The sequence below is a fragment of the Cynocephalus volans genome, chromosome 11, assembly GCF_027409185.1.
Source record: "Cynocephalus volans isolate mCynVol1 chromosome 11, mCynVol1.pri, whole genome shotgun sequence".
In the NCBI taxonomy this organism is placed as follows: Eukaryota; Metazoa; Chordata; class Mammalia; order Dermoptera; family Cynocephalidae; genus Cynocephalus; species Cynocephalus volans.
Window position 1 is genome coordinate 89,857,493 of NC_084470.1, and position 19,893 is coordinate 89,877,385.

The 19,893-nt window shown below is 37.5% G+C and overlaps 1 protein-coding gene across 1 annotated transcript in view; it reads left to right on the forward strand.

Annotated features, from left to right (window-relative positions):
- GRM7 (glutamate metabotropic receptor 7) overlaps nt 1–19,893 on the forward strand; it is a 782,386-nt gene that overhangs the window by 556,198 nt on the left and 206,295 nt on the right. The window contains exon 6 of the mRNA XM_063114276.1: nt 12,913–13,113. Coding sequence (XP_062970346.1) covers nt 12,913–13,113 — 201 coding nt within the window. The remainder of the gene's footprint in view (nt 1–12,912; nt 13,114–19,893) is intronic.

Sequence of the window (19,893 nt, forward strand, 5' to 3'; positions counted from 1 at the left end):
TTATTATTTGCTTTGGTTTCTGGGGATCACTTTGCTTTACTTCATGGCTTCAGGGAACACAGTGGAAGCCAAGTCCAAGGCATACTCTTCACAACTATTATTTTCTTTCTACACCAGTCTTGGAGTGTGAAATTTATTATTCATTTTTGTTTATTTAAAGGACATATCTAGCCACGCAGCTAGTAAATGACAGAGCAAAGATTTGAGATTAGTTTTGTAGTCCGTCTCTTCTACTTTAAGCTTTTATTTCTTATATTAGAAAGTTGAGGTAATGCAACCTGCTTTGTGGGACTCTTGTAACAATTCAGTGAGGTCAATTTTAAAGTCCCAAATCTGATTCCTTGACTTAGTAGGAGTTTTTTGTTTGTTTGTTTGTTTGTTTTTAATTTTTATTTGTTAATATAAATTCACAATGGTTTTTTAAAAATGTTAACATCCTCCTTTTCTCCCTTCTTTTCTTTATCCACTTCTATCCCATATCCACTCTGTTACTAATTCCTATCTAATCTTCTACAAAACAACCCCCCCCCCCAAAAAAGAAAGACCTTTTAATCAATCAAATACTTACTGTGTGGGACCCTGTGGGAAACAGATAACCCTCATTGGTACCACTGCAGTACAAGACATCCTGGAAGGAGCTGGTGATTGAACCAGACAGAAGGTGGCACATGGTGATGAGAACTTGACAGATGAAGGATCACTGGAGAGGCTTGTCCAGTGGGCAGTGATTAATAAAACTTGAAAGGGAGGCATGAGTATTTATTTCTAAGAGTATTCCAGGGTGGTCACTTGGGCCTAAGAGATTGAGGTGAGCTTTGGAAATGAAGTCCAAAGGTGAAGCTACAGATTCTAGCAATGGCAAGGTAAATTTTGGCCTTGACTTTCGTAGTCTGTTTCTGACTATGGGCTTAGAGCCATTGGAAGTGATTCAACTTTCCTCAAAGAATCTAGCCACACAGAAAATGTTTCTCTTTTGTGATGAGTACCTTTGATAGATGAAGAAACAAGCTTAGAGAGGTTATATAACTTGATTTTAATGACAAATATAACACATGCAGAGGCAGAATTTCAACCCAGGTTTGTGTGGCTGCAGCCTGCATGCTCTTCATGCTTTTACAAGGGCTGGGTTGATTGCAGGAGAGACAGAAGTGCCATCACCTTGGATTCAAAAGGTTGAGATTTTGAAAGACTTCTTTGCACACAGTGGCGACATGTCAGTGTTTTAAACTAAGTCTGGATTTCAATAGTTTGTGTCCTCAGTACTGCTCTGGGGAAAGTGTACTCCAATACCACTTAAGTTCTTGCTCCCATGGGTAGCAAGGATGTGGTTAATTGCTTGCCAGGCAAACCATCAAGTGTGTTGTGACTGTTGAACTGTCAGTTTCAACCTTCTGGTTAGCAGTTGGTTAAAAACGTTTCCTTGTCAGGTTAGTTCTATTTTTCTCGACACAAGTAGAATGTGACATTCCTAAGTAGCCCACAGCCTTCAGAATCTCTGAGTTGAGAAAGATATTGACAATTTATCCTGTTAGGAATATTATTATGGCTCAATAAGAAGAAACTTATCTGTTTTGTTTTAGAATGATCATGACTAAATAGTCAAAAGTGTATGTGAAGAGGTATGTGTACATATGTATTTTTTTCAAGTGTAAAATTAATATTTTTTTCTTTTAATCTTGACTTTTAAAAAAGCTAACAGGATATTTTTATCATCTTTACTTGAATAAAGTAATTGAAAAAAAAATGAAAGCAGCAGTTAGTAGAGTCTTTAGCTATGTAAGAATCCAATTCATAAAAAAGATACCAAATGTCAGGGATTGGTGGGCTGCTGTTTTTTATACATCTCTGTCCGGAATCATCTGGTCAACTGAATTGAACACTTCATCTCAGCCACTGGCTATCCAGAGTGAAGGACTGTAACCTTCCTTTCCTACCCTCTAACATATGCTACTTGCTCATTATTTTATTTATTCTTTCATTTTCCATTAAACACAACTTTACTGGATGTCCAATACATTCCAGGCCCTGTTTTGGGTTCTGGGCATATAGCAGTGTTTAAAACCCAGACCTGCTTCTGGGCTGTTCAGTGTACACATGTGTATTTTTCTTTTTTATTTACAGTTACAGTCACAAAACTTGGATACAGAGCTCAAATGGAGCTAAAGCATAGCTTTTTTAAAAAATAAGCCTTCATCAAACTGATGATTCTGAGAAGCCCTTTCAAACTGCAGTGGTATGAAATCCATGAGGCCTTCTCTGTGCATCTTGAGGGCTAAAGGGCACAGTGCCTGTGAGATAGCATCATTCCATCCACACAATATGCCCACCTTGCCTCTAGGATGTGACTTTAAACCATGAGAGTTAGACAACTCTGATCATATGCCATAGCATCTGCAAAATGTGTGCCCCTTGACAAAATGCCTGGGAGGCAGAATACTTCACGGGTATCCTTAAGACCTGATATGAGAAGCATTTGAGAACAGTTGTGAAAGGTGATCACATGAAAGGTGTGTTTATATCTGTGTCCTCATTTCTAGTAGTGTCTAGCACGTAGGAAGTGTCCCTTAAATGCAACTAACATCATCTCTAGTGCCCCCACCTCCTATTTCCCTTTTGTTCATCGTAATTTTTTTGCTCTTTTTCCTCATTTTCTTCCCCCCTCCTTCTCTTGTTCTTCTTCTACTTCTCCTCCTTCTCTTCCTACTGCTCTTTCTTCTATTTTCATTTTCATGGTATCGTGTGATCTTTCAAATGAACACAAAAGCAGAGAGAACAGTATAACGAATCATCACGTATCCCTCACCAAACCTCAGCAGCATCGATGTATGGCCCATTTATTTTCACATATACCCTACACATATTCCCCCCTTGCTGCTGGCCAATTTAAAGAAAACCTATGCATATAATTTTATTTTAAGTACCTCAGTATGCAACTCTAAGCCATAAGTGCTCTTAAAAATGTGTAGCTCACATGCACACACACACGCAAACACGCGCGCAGGAGTTCATTATCACCATCAAATAGCCAGTCTCTCGCTTCTCTCATAAATGCCATGATTTACAGTCAGTTGGTTTGTTCATATCAGGATCCACAGTCAATTCACCACATTTGTTAGATACTTTTCTTCAGTCTCTTTTTTTTTGTAATCTAGAAATGTTCCCCTCCATTTTTTCTACTAGCCATTTATTTGTTGAAGATCACAGATTATTATTGTTCCTGGAAAATTTCTCACACTTGAATTTCGCTCCTTGATTTACATGTTCTCTATCTTCTGTATTTCCTGCCGATTAGTCAATAGATCCAGAAGCTTAATCAAGTTCAGGCTTTTCTTTCCTTCATTTTTCTTTTCCTTCCTTCCTTCCTCTTTCCCTCCTGTCTTTCTTTCTTCCCTTCCTCCTTCTCTTTCTCTTTTCCTTCCTTTGTTTGTTCCTTTCTTTCTTTTTTCCTCTCTTCCTTCCTTTCTTTTTCTTTCTCTTTTTCTGTTCTTTCTTTCAGTGTTGATTTACTTATTGGATGGGACCTTGACCAAGTGGTGCTGTCCATTTACTATTGCATCACATTAGGAGACACATAAAATCTGTTCTTCAATTTTGTGTGTTAAAATCAGAAATGAGAGTGGTTACATTTTGGAGGGAGGGTATCCTGGAGTTAAAGAATCTTATCTGACATTTTTCTTTATACTCTGAAAATGTATGGGCTTTTCTTTTTGAAGTTTTTAGTTTTACATGTACCCCTATGTATACAATGTCATTTTCTAAATTAAACAAACAAACAAACAAAATTTCTAATGTCTACAACAGAAAAGGTGGAGGAGAAAGATGAAGGATTAAGCCACGGTTCGGGTGTTGTCAGCCTGTTCTATTCACTGTAAATCTCTATCATCTTTTCATCTCATGGTTTTAGTAGCTATTGATGATGATTGCACAGATCCATTATTTCATCTGGTGTCTCAATGCATTTTAGAATGAATAGATTCGTGAATATTCTGAAAGTTCAGCCTGAACACAATTCCTGGGATGGAAATCTATGTGATCAATTGAAACTGAATCCATGTACTTCTTTAAGAAACCACATCTTTGTTTGTTTGGTATGAAGCTATAATAAGTTTTCTCATGTTGGTTTCAGTAGCGGTATTCTTACCTTTGCAGAATGGTTGCTGACTGCTCTCAGCAATAGAGAAAGTCCTCAGCTGAGTCTCTTGGAACACCTGCACATGATTGGGGTGCGTGAACACTGGGTTGAGACATTTCTCTTTCAATTCCATGCCCTGCATGTGTTGTAACTAAACCTGCCCCCACTTCCCTCCCACACGCGTTTGCTCACTGCACGTGTCTTCACTTGCACGTACCTGGAAACTGAAAGTGGAATTGCAGACAAAAACACAATTTTAAGTGAAAATTAAGTAGCACTTCAGGAAGCATACTGGATGAAAAATGGTTAGAAATGAGGGCTTTGGGCTCAACAGTTTTTCTCCCCTGCTGGAATTATTTTTGAGCCTATAATGGAATACTCAATACTTCCTCTGCAGAACATTAAGGTGTTAATGATTCAGTTGCAATCAAATTTTGGTCATCTGAGTTGGAGGATTAGTTGCTAAGTAATCCTCTGCAGAACATTAAGGTGTTAATGGTTCATTTGCGATCAAATTTTGGTCATCTGGGTTGGAGGATCAGTTGGTAAGTAATCCAGCCCTTTTGCTTTGTTTCTTAGTTCCTCTGCCAGCCTTTTGTCAACTGTTCTGGGCGTTAACCTTTTCATCCAAGGAGAGGTCCTGGAAGAGCGCGATGGTGTTGTCAAAACTATCCATTTCCTCCTTGCAGGAAATCTAGTGAAATATTCAGTGGAAATAAGAGGATGTGAATAAAAGCCACAGCTAACATGAACTTCGAGATTACTTGGGGCTCTAAACTAAAGTTGAAATGAAAATAATTAAGTGAAAATCCAAGTTTATTATTTTTCCAGGTATAGAGAGGGAAAGAACCATTTGGCTCATCTTCTGTAGTACACAGTGAAGTAACAGAGGTATGAGATAGGTGGCAAATGGGGAAAATAATAGCACCTACCCAAGAGGGTGTTGTGAGGGTTAAAAGTCAAACCATGAAAAGTGCTTCACGCAGAAAGTTCACGATGAACACATGCTGTCAGTGGTGCTGTGACCACGTGAACCCCACATTCTTCCAGGCAGCCACTGGTCCCATTCGATTCTCACCCATCCTCACTTACAAATGGAAACACAGCAGCACTGCAGATGCTTGGGCTCAATCCAGACCTTCTGACTTTTTGCTTCTTTCTACTGGTTATATTTGTAAGGCCATGGGTTTTCACTCTACGATTCTCTAAATGTGGTGACCATAAAAGATGGCACTGGAGTGAACTTCTATACACATAGAATCTTATTTTGCCATTAATAATCATTTTATAAAGAGAAATGCATACCCATGAGGGGAAGGATATATCAAATCAACACAGTTCTTTCTTTCTTTTTCTTTCTTTCTTTCTTTCTTTCCTTCCTTCCTTCCTTCCTTTCTTCCTTCCTTCCTTCCTTCCTTCCTCCCTTTTGAAATTATGGAAGGGATTCCTGCAGCATCTTAATAAGACTTGCTAGGTCACTGTAACATTTTTTTTCATGATATAATAATACTTGAATAATTGCTTTGCTATAATACAAATTGTAACCGAGTTGACAAGTAATACAGATACAGAATAGTTTTTTTATGTTTATTTTTTAAGTCTATTTATTAATATTATTTTTTTATATTCTGTGATGTTATGGAGCAGTTGCGGGGAGAAGAAAGGGGAAGGAAATAGGGTGAGAGAAAGAGGAATGAGGAGGGGTAGAGTTGAGGCCTGTGGCACCTCCCTCATTCCTGTAGAGAAGACAGAGGGCTTCCAGTGGTGGCTTGGTCATTGCTGGGCTGGATGCAGATGTCATGGGGGTGTGGCTGAAGTCCCTGCCCCCCTACTGCCCTAGCTCAGGAGCCCAGGGCACTTTTTGCTACAGCTCAGTGATCATCACTGGGCTGGTTACAGGTGTCAGGGTGGCGTGGCTGAGGCTTTCAACCCCCACTACCTCAGCTTGGGAGCCCAGGGGCACTTCCTACAGCAGCACAGTGGTCGTCACTGGGCTGGTTGCAAGAGTTGGGGGGATGTGGCTGAGGCCCTCATCCCTCCTCTTGCCCTGGCTTGGTAGCCCAGGGGACTTCCAGTCCTTCTAGGTTTTATAGGTGTTCTTTGGTGATGTGAGACCTTTGCTAGTTAATATCAAACTTTGTCTCTGGTCTGTGGGTATTTTTTTTTTTTCTTCCAGTTCTGTGCTGAATTATTTGCTATTCCTACCACTTAAATTCTGCACAGGAACTAATTTGTTGTCCTTTGCTTACTTCTAAAATGAGGAAACTTCCTGTGTACTTGAGCCCTGTGTTTGAGCTAAATTGTTGCTTTGCTGCTGATTCCCTGGGGAAGCCTTTTTGTGCAGCTCAGTTTTTAATGGTTGACTTTGTATGTAATTCTGGGTCTTGTGACATCCCGTACGACTGGGTTGTGTAGACACTCTGGTCTGGTCTTAAGTCTTTTTAACAAACTGCACCCCCCTGCAATTCTGTATTCCTGACCTGTCTCCACTGAGTGGTCCTGCACTGATTGGGGGCAGATCAGCTGTTCTCGCTGTGTAGCAGTGTTCTCCCAGTGGGCTTACGTCCCCTACCACCCATGCTCCAACACTTCCCATGGGTCCCTTGCGATGACTCACTGGCCTCTGAGTGGCTGCTATTTCTCAGTTGTTGTGGCCTCTTGCTCCTATGTGGGTCCATGAGAACCCTGTTAGTGGTCTTGCTGGCCTGGGAGCCACCAAGACCCTCTTCTCCCCTGCAGGTTCCAAACAACTTCATTCAAAGAGCGCAGCTGTGGCTTTTGCCAGCTCCTGCTCTGTGTGCTCACCAGGGCCAGCCTGATAGTGGCCAGGGCTTGAAATGGTCAGAGAAGTTTTCTCTTTCTCTCATCGTGGCTTGTCCCAGCTTCATGCACATCCATAGGTCTCTCCTCCTCTTCCCCTGAGCTCTAGCAGCCCCAGCGTGGCTGTCGTTGCTTTTTAATAGCTGTAAATTGGTTGATTTGTAGGAGAGAGTGACTCTGGGGGCTATCTATTCTGCCAGCTTGACTGGAAGCTATCACTGTAACATTTTCAAAATGCTGAAATATTTTCTAGTACTCCAGGATATCTACCCTGCTGTCTCTGTATCTTCTTTACCCAGAATCTAGCAGTTTTGGCACAACCAAAATACGTCCTCTCTTTTCAAATTTCCTGTAACATATTATTTTCTTATTTACTAGGGTATTCACCATTTGCAATAGATTCAAACATTAATATTTAAGTTAATGATATTAACTACGTGCTACTCAGCACTTCAACCTAAAGAAACATTTAAATTTGAGGCTTCAAATTCAATAAAATAAATTTGTGTCATGCAAAGTTTAAAAGCACTTGTCTGCACAAGCTTGCACAGCTTCGGAGAGGTCTTTTCAAAGCAAATCACTTCAATTAATATTTGAAATTGAAATAAAAATTACAATTTTTCAGTGCCTTAAAAACATGTAAGTTTGGGCCAGTTCAAATCAGATGAACCTTGTTGGTATCTGTGTGTTTAATCTGCATTAGCAAATGTCCTTGGTTAGTTTCCTCGCCTACCCCCCACCTCATCTCTTTCTTTTGATTTCTCCATTGAAGCAGGATTGTTTAATTTTGTATTTTTTTATTTTCCCTGCTTTTTTGTTTGTTGTAATAATTTGCTTGTCCATCCTAACTATGGCATATATTCTGAGACAGCAATATTTTAAAATGGGCAAGCTAAATGGGTCTTTCAAAGCAAGGTCCTCACTGGCAGCATGAGCACTAGAAAGTCTGAGAGTGAGAGAGTTTATGGATTATTCTCGTGGAGTGCAACTGACAATTTATTCAACAAAAGGTTTAAAGCATGTGATTTTAAAGATAAATATTGGACTGTTTGGGTAAAGTAACAATGGAGCAGAGAATCAAAAACTTGAAAAGGTGAACTGCTTTGTATGCTGGAGAAGTAAAACATAGTGCTTCAGAGTTCTCCTCATTTTATCTAAACCTCAGACATTTTAAATGGGAAATGTAATGAAAAAGGTGAACTTCATCCAAGTAAAGAATATAACAATATCTCAATTAATCAGGAAGATTGGAAGAATGATCTGAGAATCAATTAAAAATGCTTTTTTTCCTACTTAAAACTGTGTTGTTGAAAATATTTCTTAACACTGCATTTCTCTGTGTGTGCGTATGTGTGTTTAATGCTAGTCACTTAGAATGTTGTAAAGTGGTGTATGAATAAGGAGAGTAGAAGTTAAATAAATCTGGAAAATATTGAGTATCCAATTTTAATAAGTGGCTAACCCATTTGATATGAAAAAAGCGAATGTAAGGTGACTCAGGCATGGTTAACTCACAGCTCAATTGCATTTTCATGACCCTATCATATATTTATTCTATTATCATCAATATGCTGTGTAACTTCCTCAGGTCTACAAAAGCCCAGAGCAATTGTAAGGTATGTGTGTTGAGGGGGTGAGGGAGGACTTTTGATACAATTGACTAATCTCTTTGTAAGAGCAAATAAACTTTTTCAGAAGTTCTCCAGCAAACTTATTTTTTAGATCTCATTGTCTAGAATTGCATCCCATGCCTGTTCCTAAATCAGTCCTTGCAGAGGAAACTGGATTGGATTAGACAAATTAAGATTAAGTCCATGTGGTCAAGAGAGGTCCAGAAATCCTCACTCCCTTTGGTAGCGGACAGTATGTGAACAGTCAGATTTTAGCTGGGGGAAATAATTGAGTCTGCCATACTGGGGAAAATAAAGTTTAAGGGCTTCTTTTTTTTTTTTTTTTAAATGAACTTGCTGCATCTGTTTTCTTTAGATAAGGCTGCATATTTCAATTGTTCCTATTGTAAAGGACAAATTCATGTCTTCTCATAGCTTTTAATATGATAATTTACCTGGTGACTCTCCAAGAGGGATAGAACCTGCAATGTCTCACAAATAATTAAATATTTTATTATTTAAAATAATGCTATTATTTTTCAAGGCATTCTTTCTGGGATGATTGCCTTTATTAATGCATCTTAGAAATGGCTCTCCTGAATTATTAGTCAGAACCCATTTTATAGTATATATTTTATAATGGTCATAAGGCCTCCAAGATTGCCTTTTCTAAGTACTGTAAAAAAAAAAAAAGAGAGAGAGAGAGAGAGAAAGAGAGAAATTTACAAAGTAGTGAGTTATAAAGTTAATATTAAAGATGAATAGCTTTATAAAATAAATACAGCAAAATAGCAATGTTAGGATCTAATTGGTGGGTTCACTGTATGATTCTTTTAACCTTGCTCTATGTTTAAAAGTTTTTGTAATAGAAAGTTTAAAAATAATGACAACCACAACAAAACAAAGAATAGCTTTTATGTACACGACTGAAAACCAATGAGAAGACACATAGAAAACTATATTAATAATAGCAAAACCAAATGAAATGCTTTAGTTAACTTTCCAAGAATACTCAAATCCACTATGAGAACAACTTTAAAATACTATTGAAGGAAGCAAAAGTAGAATTAAGCAAATTAAAACACACAGATAGGAAGACTCAACTTCCTCAAGATTTGTGTTCTAGGTATGTTTATTTATAATGGCAAAACAAGCCCAATATATATATGATCAAGTTGTTTGATTGTTTTCTGGAGAGCTATATAATGGTTAATAAACTGCATTTGAAAAAAGAGCAAACAAAATTAACCAGAAAAATCTAAAAAAGATGAACAATTATGGTGGGACAGGGGCTAACTCTACCAGTTATTAAAATATGTTGTAAAGCTTTTATAATTGAAACTCTGGTGTTAATGCATGCATAGATAAACTAAACAGTAAAACAGATTTTTAAAATCCAAAATAGGCCCAATTACATATGGAATTTTGTATACAATAGAAATGAGAGAAGACGAAATGTTGTATGTTATGATAACTGGATTGCAATACGGAAAAAGATAAAATGTTTTAGACTGCACACCAGAGTACATCCCAAGTGGATAAAATATTTAACTTTAAATAATAAATTTATACAGGTACTAGAAGAACACATGGATGGAATATTCTATATTCTGAAAGTGGGGACTTTTTTTTTTTCTAGTGATGATTTAAAATTTAGAAGCAGTAAGTGAAAAGAAATGAATACATTTTGTTAGAAAAAAATTAAACTAATAAAATTTTATTTGGAAAATATTCCTAAATAAAATAAAATAAAAATGACAAAATGGGAAAAAATACTTGCAACTTAATATCAAAGAGTTAATATATCTAATTAATAAAGAGATTTTAAAAATACAGAAGGAAATAACCAATAATTTTTTATAAAAATAGGCTACATCACAACAGTTTGCAGAAAAAGAAACAGGTTGCATCTTTCCATATGCAAAGATGTTCAACCTCCCCCATAATAAGAAAAATGCAAGTAAGAAAACACACTGTGATAGTATTTCTCACATATCTGATTGGCCCAAATTCAAGTCTGACAGCCTACTCTGCTGGTGAGGTTGTGGAGAAATGAACATTTTCATCCATTGCTGGTGAGACAGCAAAATGGTGCAAACCCTTTAGAGCAGAATCTGCTAGCATAGCAAAAATACTTTAAAAGGTATCCTTTAAGACAGCATTCCCACTTCTCAGAATCTATTCCCAAAATACTCAGGGGCAAATTGAAAAACATATATATGCATATGCAGAAGGCAGTTAATTACACTATGCTTTTTAGACTGTTAGAGATGTTTGTTATTCTAGGAATGTTATCTGTATATTATGGGATAAAGCAAATGAATAATCATAACAGTATCTTAAGAACCAAGATTTTCCTCATGAGAGACAGAAGACAGAGATGTAAGTGTCAAGGTTAAGTAGTCCTGAATTTGAATTGCAAGTAGCATATGAATTCATTGTGGATTTTACCTTAATTTTTTAATCCTACTCTTCACATACTGAAAAATGATAGATCCAATGACAAGCAGTGAGCATTAGGTTGATTGGTGTTTAAATGAGATACACATACAAAATATTAATTCAAGTAAATTTGGGAAATTCTGAATTTCCCTTTTGGCGGTTATATTTTATGTTAAAATGTCAAAGAGTCTGAAGAAGTCTCTCAGTAAAGAAACCTAAAAATTTTTAATACAGTGGTTATTAGGAGCCTTTTGTGTATTTTGCAGAAGGGACTGCAAATTCCTTTTGTTTCTTCACTACACAAATGTGCCATAGAAAATAATTTGGGAAATATTGCTGTGAAAGTGTAAAGTAATCTGCAGGTAATTATTCTTCATAGAGGGACAAGAGGTCTAGAGAGAGTTGTTGGAATCATGTACTTAATGAATGCATAATTTAATACCACTGGTGTTGTTTAGTATCTATCTACTAGATAGTAAATGCTGTGTTCTGTACCAAGGATAGAAGGGAACAAAATGAAAAGAAAAATATCTGGAACATCTACTGGTAAAGCATTGAAATATAGTCTTTCAATAATGTTGCAGCAGAGGTTTGAAATGTTTTATGGAAATCTTTAATTGAGATTGAGGGGCTGAGTGGAGAAAACCTGTGAGTTGTGCCATGGAGAGAGAATTAAGTTATGGCAGGCAAAAACAAAGAGGCAGGACATTCCTGGAAAAGTAAAGAGCAAGAGTAAAGATAGCTTACCAGAAACAATAGTCATACCTGTCTGCAAGAATAAAGAAAAACTAGGGAAAGGCCAGTGTAGTGAGAAGAATGTGGGCCTGGGATCTGAGCTGTCATGATTGCTCTGCCTGTAAATGACCTTGGGAAGGTGATTTAATCTCTGTTAAGACTCAGCTTTCCCATCAGTATAGTGAGGATAAAAAATAATCACTTCACAAAGTGAGGATGAGATCAGAAGACTGTATCCAAAGCTTCCAGCAGAGTGTGGGCACTTAGACAACATCAGTTCTTACCATTATTAGGCAGCTGGGGCAAATGCTGAATGCCTGCTGTTGTCGGAACGGATTTGGATTTTAATGTGTAGGCAGTGGAGAACCATTGAAGGATCTGAGCATAGGGTTGGGGTGATCAGCTCTGTAGCTTACAAAGATGAATGTGGGAGAATGAATGGATGCAAGGAGACATCTAGTATCACATCCCATTGAAAGAAGAGGAAAGCAGAAACAGTGCTTTGTTAGAGTGTCCAAAACTGTTCAGTGTTTCAGAGGCAGAACTGATAGAAGCTTTCTATTCACTAGATGTATACGTCAGAGCAGGAGTGAGAGAAAGGAAAGAATACAACATAACACCAGAGTTTCCGGCCTGAGCCTCTGAGTCTCCAGGAATACAACCAATTGAGACAGGCTGCACAGGAGGCAGAGTAGGTATTTAGAAGGTAGTGAGTTCAGATGCGAAATTTAGTTTGTTTTCTACCATTTTCCTTTTGGCCTTCCTAGAGGAAGCAAGCTCTGAAGATTTGAATGTGACAACCCAGCTTCCAATACAAAAGATCCCTCTGTTCTATGGGACCGCTATATTCTGAATAATGTGTTGGCTAATTACGAAAGCTATTATTGTAATCCTTTGGCATACTGTTACTAAAGTTTTTCTAATATGTCAGGAAGTTTTTCTAATATGAGTTTAATGTGCTCCAAAGTAAAATACCAAAAACTATTTTAACAAACTAACATGGTAGCCAAACATGCATACCAATTGGCTACCACAAGGTAGCTAAATGTGGCTTACGTTATTATATTCCTCAAAGCATTGTTTTCTTTAAGCAGAATTGCAAGTAAATGCAAATTTAAACGTTCTACTCAACACCAGTTTGTGTGTGTGTGTGTTTCTTGTTTTAATGTGCAGGACAGGAGAGAATTGGAAAAGATTCCAACTATGAGCAGGAGGGTAAAGTTCAGTTCGTTATTGATGCAGTCTATGCTATGGCTCATGCCCTTCACCATATGAACAAGGATCTCTGTGCTGACTACCGGGGGGTCTGCCCGGAGATGGAGCAAGCTGGGGGCAAGAAGTTGTTGAAGTATATCCGCAATGTCAATTTCAATGGTAAGTCTCCAAACATCTGTGGTTTTGGGGATCCTAAATGTTGGCATTCTGTGTTTCATACATTACATAGTTGTGTTGTTATTTACTCTTAAACATGTGTCAAAATCTGGTCGATTATATAATTTCAAATGATTGAGTCAATGCATGGATGAGCGAGTGAATGAACTTAATTAATTAATAAATTAATACATATTTGGAGGTTACAATTTGTTCTCCTTTTCTTGAAATAGAGAGGTTTTTGCATAAAGCCAAATTCTTCCTTGATGAATATAAGTGGGTGTGGGAGGGGAGTAGAGGCAGAGAAAGGGACAGTTGCTATAGAAACTCAAATTACTTGAAGTAGTAGTTTCAATTTACCACACCAACCATATCTCAGGTTACAAACTTATTTCTCAAAGTACAGTACAAAACTATGTTATAAATTAATAGGTTACGTAAAATAAGTGGATAGAAATAGGTGAAAAATTGAGTAAACAGAGGAGAAGGCATGAGGGGGAAGCCTCACTTCTCTAATACCTTTTTGTACAGTCTTGACTCTTACAGTGTCTTAATGCTTCACATACCGAAAACCAAATGGGTAATGTAAATTAGCCTGAATGGCAAAGTTTAAAACAGACAGCAAGAAATAATTCTAACTATATTACAAATTAATAACAACCATAGTAAAGGGAGTGAGGAAGAAAATATGAATGCAAACAACTGTGGAAAATAGTGTTTGACTATATAAGGCTAAAGACAAAATAATTGAACACAGATATTGTACAGGAGCTCATAAATTTTTGGACTTTGTAAAAAATTATGAAGCTAATTTATGTACATAATAAAACTGAGAAAATAATTAAATAAATTGTGTATAATGAGAGCCAGGTTTCTCATTGTCAGAGATAGGAATTATTAATAAGGGATAAAAGAGAGCTAGTATGAGCCCTTTTTATTAAATTAGAGTAAAACACAGCATGAACTTATAACTTTTAATATACATGCAAATGGGCATATATAGAAATATATATGTGTTTGTGTGTGCACACCTGTACGACCTGGCCCTGTTTCCTGTAGAAAAGAGCACATCTAGCACCCAGACCTTACTTATAAATACCATTACCCAATAAAAATAACCAGGATACCAAAAGAAATTGCTAAATCCAGGGCCAAGGCAGAAAAAGTACAAGATAAGCTTGAGACGTGCTGTGCCAGAAAGTGAGAAAGTTCTTAAAAACTGATAGGGGGCCGAGCCCGTGGCGCACTCGGGAGAGTGCTGCGCTGGGATCGGGGCGACGCTCGCCGCGGGTTCGGATCCTATATAGGAATGGCCGGTGCACTCACTGGCTGAGTGCCGGTCACGAAAAAGACAAAAAAAAAAAAAAACTGATAGGGTCATGTTCAAAGGGCACAAGAACCAACTGAGAAGAGATCCCATTGGCCAATTCTGGGATCACAATGCACTATAACTCTTATAATAACATAAATGTCCATGATTCCATACTGATATAAATGCATACCTGAATTAAATAAACAAATGTAAGAGAATGGGTAGCATGATGGAATGACAAAAAGATAGAAATACAAAATCACCATTATTGAAAAAACCTCGGTAATAAGTGTTTCAGTCAAGAATCATCGATGGGTGCTAAAACTATTGGGTTAAATTATGATGAGAAATGATATATATGCATAGTCTCAAGGTATCATCCATCAAGATACATGTTAATTACTAAGGGGAAAATAGTAGCTTTGTGGGAAAAAGTGGAAGATAAAGAGTGATTAAGGTTAACATCACTAGCAGGGAGATTTAAGGTGTCAGGTGCCTCTTGATATGACATGCATCACTTCTGAGATCTGATTGCTAAAATATATAACTTTAATCATAAGGAAACATTAGACAAGTCCAAATGAAAGGTGGCTTACAAAATCACTGGCTAATGCTCTTTAAAAATGTCCATATCGTGAGAAAGACAGATGAAGGAACTGTTTCAGACTGAAAACGACTAAGGAGGCCTTACTATCAAATGTATTGTTGGAATATTGATTGATCTTACACCAGAAAAAGGATATTGATGGGACAATGGGGAAATTTTAATAAAATTTGGGGATTAGTTTTAATAGTATTATGTCAATGTTAATTTCCTGATTACATAGTTATATTATGATTAAAAAAATACAACTTTATTCTTCTATGGTTGCAAATAACAATCCACTTGAGCCTATGATATTGTATCAGCCTTCAGGAGTTAGCTAGTATCTCGGTGAAAAAGAAGCACATCCAATTTAGGAAGCAATAGTTTCTTAGTTGAGATGAAAACAAAAGTGACTATGTATAAAACCAGAATATAGGTCAACTACAAATTATCATCTTTTTGTAGTCTTTTCCTGATCTTACAGAATCTCCTAATATATTTTAAAAATTTTTCCAGAACCAAACAAGTATAAATTTCATCATTTATCAAACACTAAATTACAGATGCTAAGATCGGTTTTTGGGCTTTGTATTTTTATGGATATGTGTGACCATTCTTGTACTAGTAACGAAAAAAAAATTGTTTTGAGAAATTTTTTTGGTAATTCTTCCCTGATTTTTCTTCCAGATAGTAATTATACCCTCATTTTTTCAAGATGGACTTGTCCACTGATGGATTAGAGTAACCGAGCTTCACAATAGACACAGGGCTTATGTTTATCAAATGATTACTGGGTCCCAGAAACCATGATAAGTACTGCATCTGTGTTGGCTTATTTCATCTTCAAAACATCATGATGGTTTAGATACTATTATCTCCCCCCTTTTTAAACATAAGGAAACCAATTCACAGCAAAATTAAAAATCCTAATGTCCAAAGCCATGCAGCTAGCTAGCAATGATGCTGTGCTTGGAACCTAGGCCACTTAACTCCCCAATCTGCTCCTTTTACTATTATTGAAATGGCTGAGAGCAGGGGTTTACTGCATAATTCCTACTGTTCCATCATAGATCTGAGGTTCTCCAGGAGTTCATAGATAGGGCCAATTGTTTCTCTTTCTTTGTCTTTTTTGTAATAATACTCTATGGCCAACATAATCTCCTCTCTCTGAGGACGTCTTTTGCTTCCACACCAAGTGCCAGGAGACTTCCGGTTCCTGAGGCATTGCAACATATACCCACACCAGGGCTCACATGTTTTGTAAAGCAATGAAGCTGCACTAGATTTAATCAGGAGATTTCAGTTTACTTTATGTGAGCAACTGTTAGAATGAAAAGAAACTTGAAATATTTTACTCATTTGATTTCCTCATTTTTATTTAAAGAAATCAAATCCTAGAGAGAAGAAAATATTTGTCCAAGACGTAGCAGCTAGCAAATGACCAAGACAGATCTAAAACTCAAGTCTCTATCCAGTCCATTGTAGAGAATTTAGTCTTTCCTTTGCATGCTTTAGCAGGATTTTTATTTTTCTTTCTCTCAATAAGCTTGATTGTACTCCTCTGTTACTTTAGTACAAAATTTGCTGTGCTCCTAGGAGTATTGTTCCAGACCAGTAGAATACAATTTAATAATTCTAACCTTCACATTCACAAAAGCATCAGTTTAGGAAATGATAATAGAGTAACCTAAAAGTATGCTACAGTTTCACTAAATACATAAGCCCCCTCTAATGCACTGAGGGAAATTTTAAAAAAAAAAAAATGGCTAATTTAGTCTTCATCACTCCTAGCCATTTTTTCTTGCATCTCAAATAAATACAAAGTCCTGAGCCTAAATTTGTGTTATTTGCCTCTATGTTGGCCCATCCAACCAGATGGCAATACTTGCATATGTAAATATAACCAATTTGGTGTCTTGTATATAAAACCTTAAAAGAATTTCTATATGATGAAGTATTTAATCTGAAATACATCTGTCCCTAGATTTACTAGTTTCTGGAAGACAAATTGGAGTATAGCATATTTTGTAAAGAAGGCACATCTCACAAACTCTTCTTGCAACATGATGTTAGCTTTCCTTCATCAAGAGTAGAGATGTGTGTTCCCCCTCTTTGAATCTCAGCGAGGCTGTGACTAATTTGGAAGTGACATTATGTGATCTCTAAGGCAAAGGGCTTCTGCCTGATTCTCTTGAGACATTTGCACTACGAACATAGCTAAGACACTGTGAGGAAGCCAAGCTGCCACACTGACAAGTCACATGCAGGTGCTCAGGCCACAGCTCCAGCCGAGGTCCCACCTAACAATCAGCATCAGCTGTCAGACACACGAGCTTCATGCTGCCCCCAGCTGAGGTGAGTGCACCAGTCTCTCACCGAACCCTGAGCAAATTGCAAAATACATGTTGTCATTGTTTTGAGCACTAAGGTTTAGGGTGGTTTGCTGAGCAGAAAGAGATCACAGGAACAGAAATCAATGCTGCATTTCTGGAATCTGTGCATGGGTTGGTAAAATGAGAACAGAAAACCTATCAGGTAAACACTTTGATGCACAGAACTATGTTGTCATCTGGGCAGTCTGAATCCCCAATCCTTCTCTGTACAGGAAGAAAGGAATTTCATTCAGATACTCTTGTCCTGTGGAGGTGATTTCAGGCCTGAATTCATTCTGTCATTCATCCTTTACCCCCTGCAATCCATCTTGTCAAGTGGCCTTATTTCCTCACCTTAGTGTAGCTGCATTCTGGCCCTAGTCCCTTGTGGAAATCTCTGCAGGTGATCGGTTCCCCTTTGATAACTTGTGTCTCTTCTCTGGACTTCTTTGATTTAAAAAAATATATATGGAGTTCATTGAACACAATGCCTCTTTGTCTCTTTCAAGACATTCAGGGGTGCTGTTAAAAAGAAGTTGTGGGAGAAAAACTGGAAATAATAAGCCAGTTGCCTTATAGAAGCCATCAAAAAGGTCAAAGCCACACAATATGCTATTATAAGTTATCACTTAGATAATGTATTGAGCTCTTCCGCCTTAATTTTTTTTAAATGTGAAGTTTAATGAGAATGGAAAGGGCAGGACAAGAATCATTTTTCCTAAGAAAGATTTGAAGAAGGGAGAAAGATTGGGAGATGTGTCCCATTCTGACGAATATTTAGCCGGTGCTCTTGAGATCTTTTGGAGCTCCAGGCCTCCAGTATGCTTCCTCTCTCCTCTCAAAGACTGTGAAAAGCTAGAGTCATATCATTTAATGAATAGAAGCTATAGAATTATAGCAAAGCACAACATGAGTCCTAGTGTCCAATATGAAAGAAAAGAAAGGTGAGTATCTGAATATTAATGTTTTCCTGAAAAATGACAAGATTCTTATTTTCTTGCTGATAGTGTGCAAAATCCAGATTTCATTTTTTCTCCTTCTATACTCAGAAGGCTTGCTGAAAGCAGAAAGCCAATATTAAAAACCTTTTGTTGTTATTTATTTTCTTTTTCTTCTCGTTTTCTTCTCCATGTACTGGAAAAGCTTGCGTTGATTCTTACGCACAAAGGGCTTAAGAAGTCCCTGTTATGTTAAAGTGGGTGACTTCACGGGCTGTGGAGAGAGTGCCTGTGTAAAACTGGAAGAAACAAATTGAAACAGAGCTTTCGGCCACACAGATTTAGTCTTTGACTCCAGTTGGTAGGAAGAAAGCAATGTTGCTCATAGATCAGTGCCCACTCCCAGAGTGGGCTGCACCCCACTGTTTGGAAAATAAAAAACATTGTAGCAATAGAGAAATTTAAATTAGGTGCCAGTTAGGAGAGATACCATTGGTGCACTGGAAAAAAGACAGTCTGAATAACTGAAGGCATATGTTCTGTCTGGTCTTGAGAGATCAGCAAATGAAACAATGATAAAAATACAACCTACAAAAGGTTATTACCATCTATTGGGCTTTTATTATTTCAAAGTCATGGAACTAAATACTTTATGTACATTATTACATTGAATTCTCACTCTAACCCTCTGAGAAATATATTATAAGTGACAATCAGAAGTAGAATGAGATTGAATAACATTTCAAGGTCACTCACATATTATGTGGTGGACCTGGAATTTAAAATCATTCTAGGGGATTTCAAAGCTAGTTACTAAACACCATTCTAGTTTAATTAGCTGAGTGACTGGCACAAGTCATCTCTGGACCTAAGTGTCCTTCTTCACTCATAAAATTAAGAAATTTGATATTCTGAGTCCTCCAGCTCTGTATTAGTTTTCTATTACTATTGTATTAGTACATTTTCTGTCACTGTAACAGAATGCCTGAAACTGGGTAATCTATTAAATATATATGTATATATTTCTTACAGTTTCAGAGTCTGGAAAGTCCAAGGTCTAGGAGCCCATCTGGTGAGGGCACTTCTCCTTGCAGGGGCTCTCTGCAGAGTCCCAAGAAAGTGCAGGGCATCACATGGCAGGAGGGCTGAGGGTGCTAACATGGCCACTTGCTCTATAAAGCCACAAGTGTCCCTCCTGTGATAACCCACTCATCTGTTAATCCATTAATATGTCAATTCATGAATGGATTAATCCATATATGAAGTCCTAGCCCTAATGATCCAATCACCTCCCAAAGGCCCCCTCTCTCTAATACCATGGTTGGATTTCTCACCATCTCCACACTGTTACAAGGGGGATCAAGTTTCAAGATGAGCTTTGGAAGGGGCATTCGAAACACAGCAGCTACCATAAAAAATTACCAAAACTTAATGGCTTAAGCCATTTAAATTTATTCTCTTATGGTTCTGTAGTCTGGAAGTCCAACATGGGTTTCACTGAGCTTTAGTTGAGGTGAGGGCAGAGCTGGTTCCTTCTGGAGGTTGTGGGGGAGAAGCTGTTTTTTGTCCTTTTCC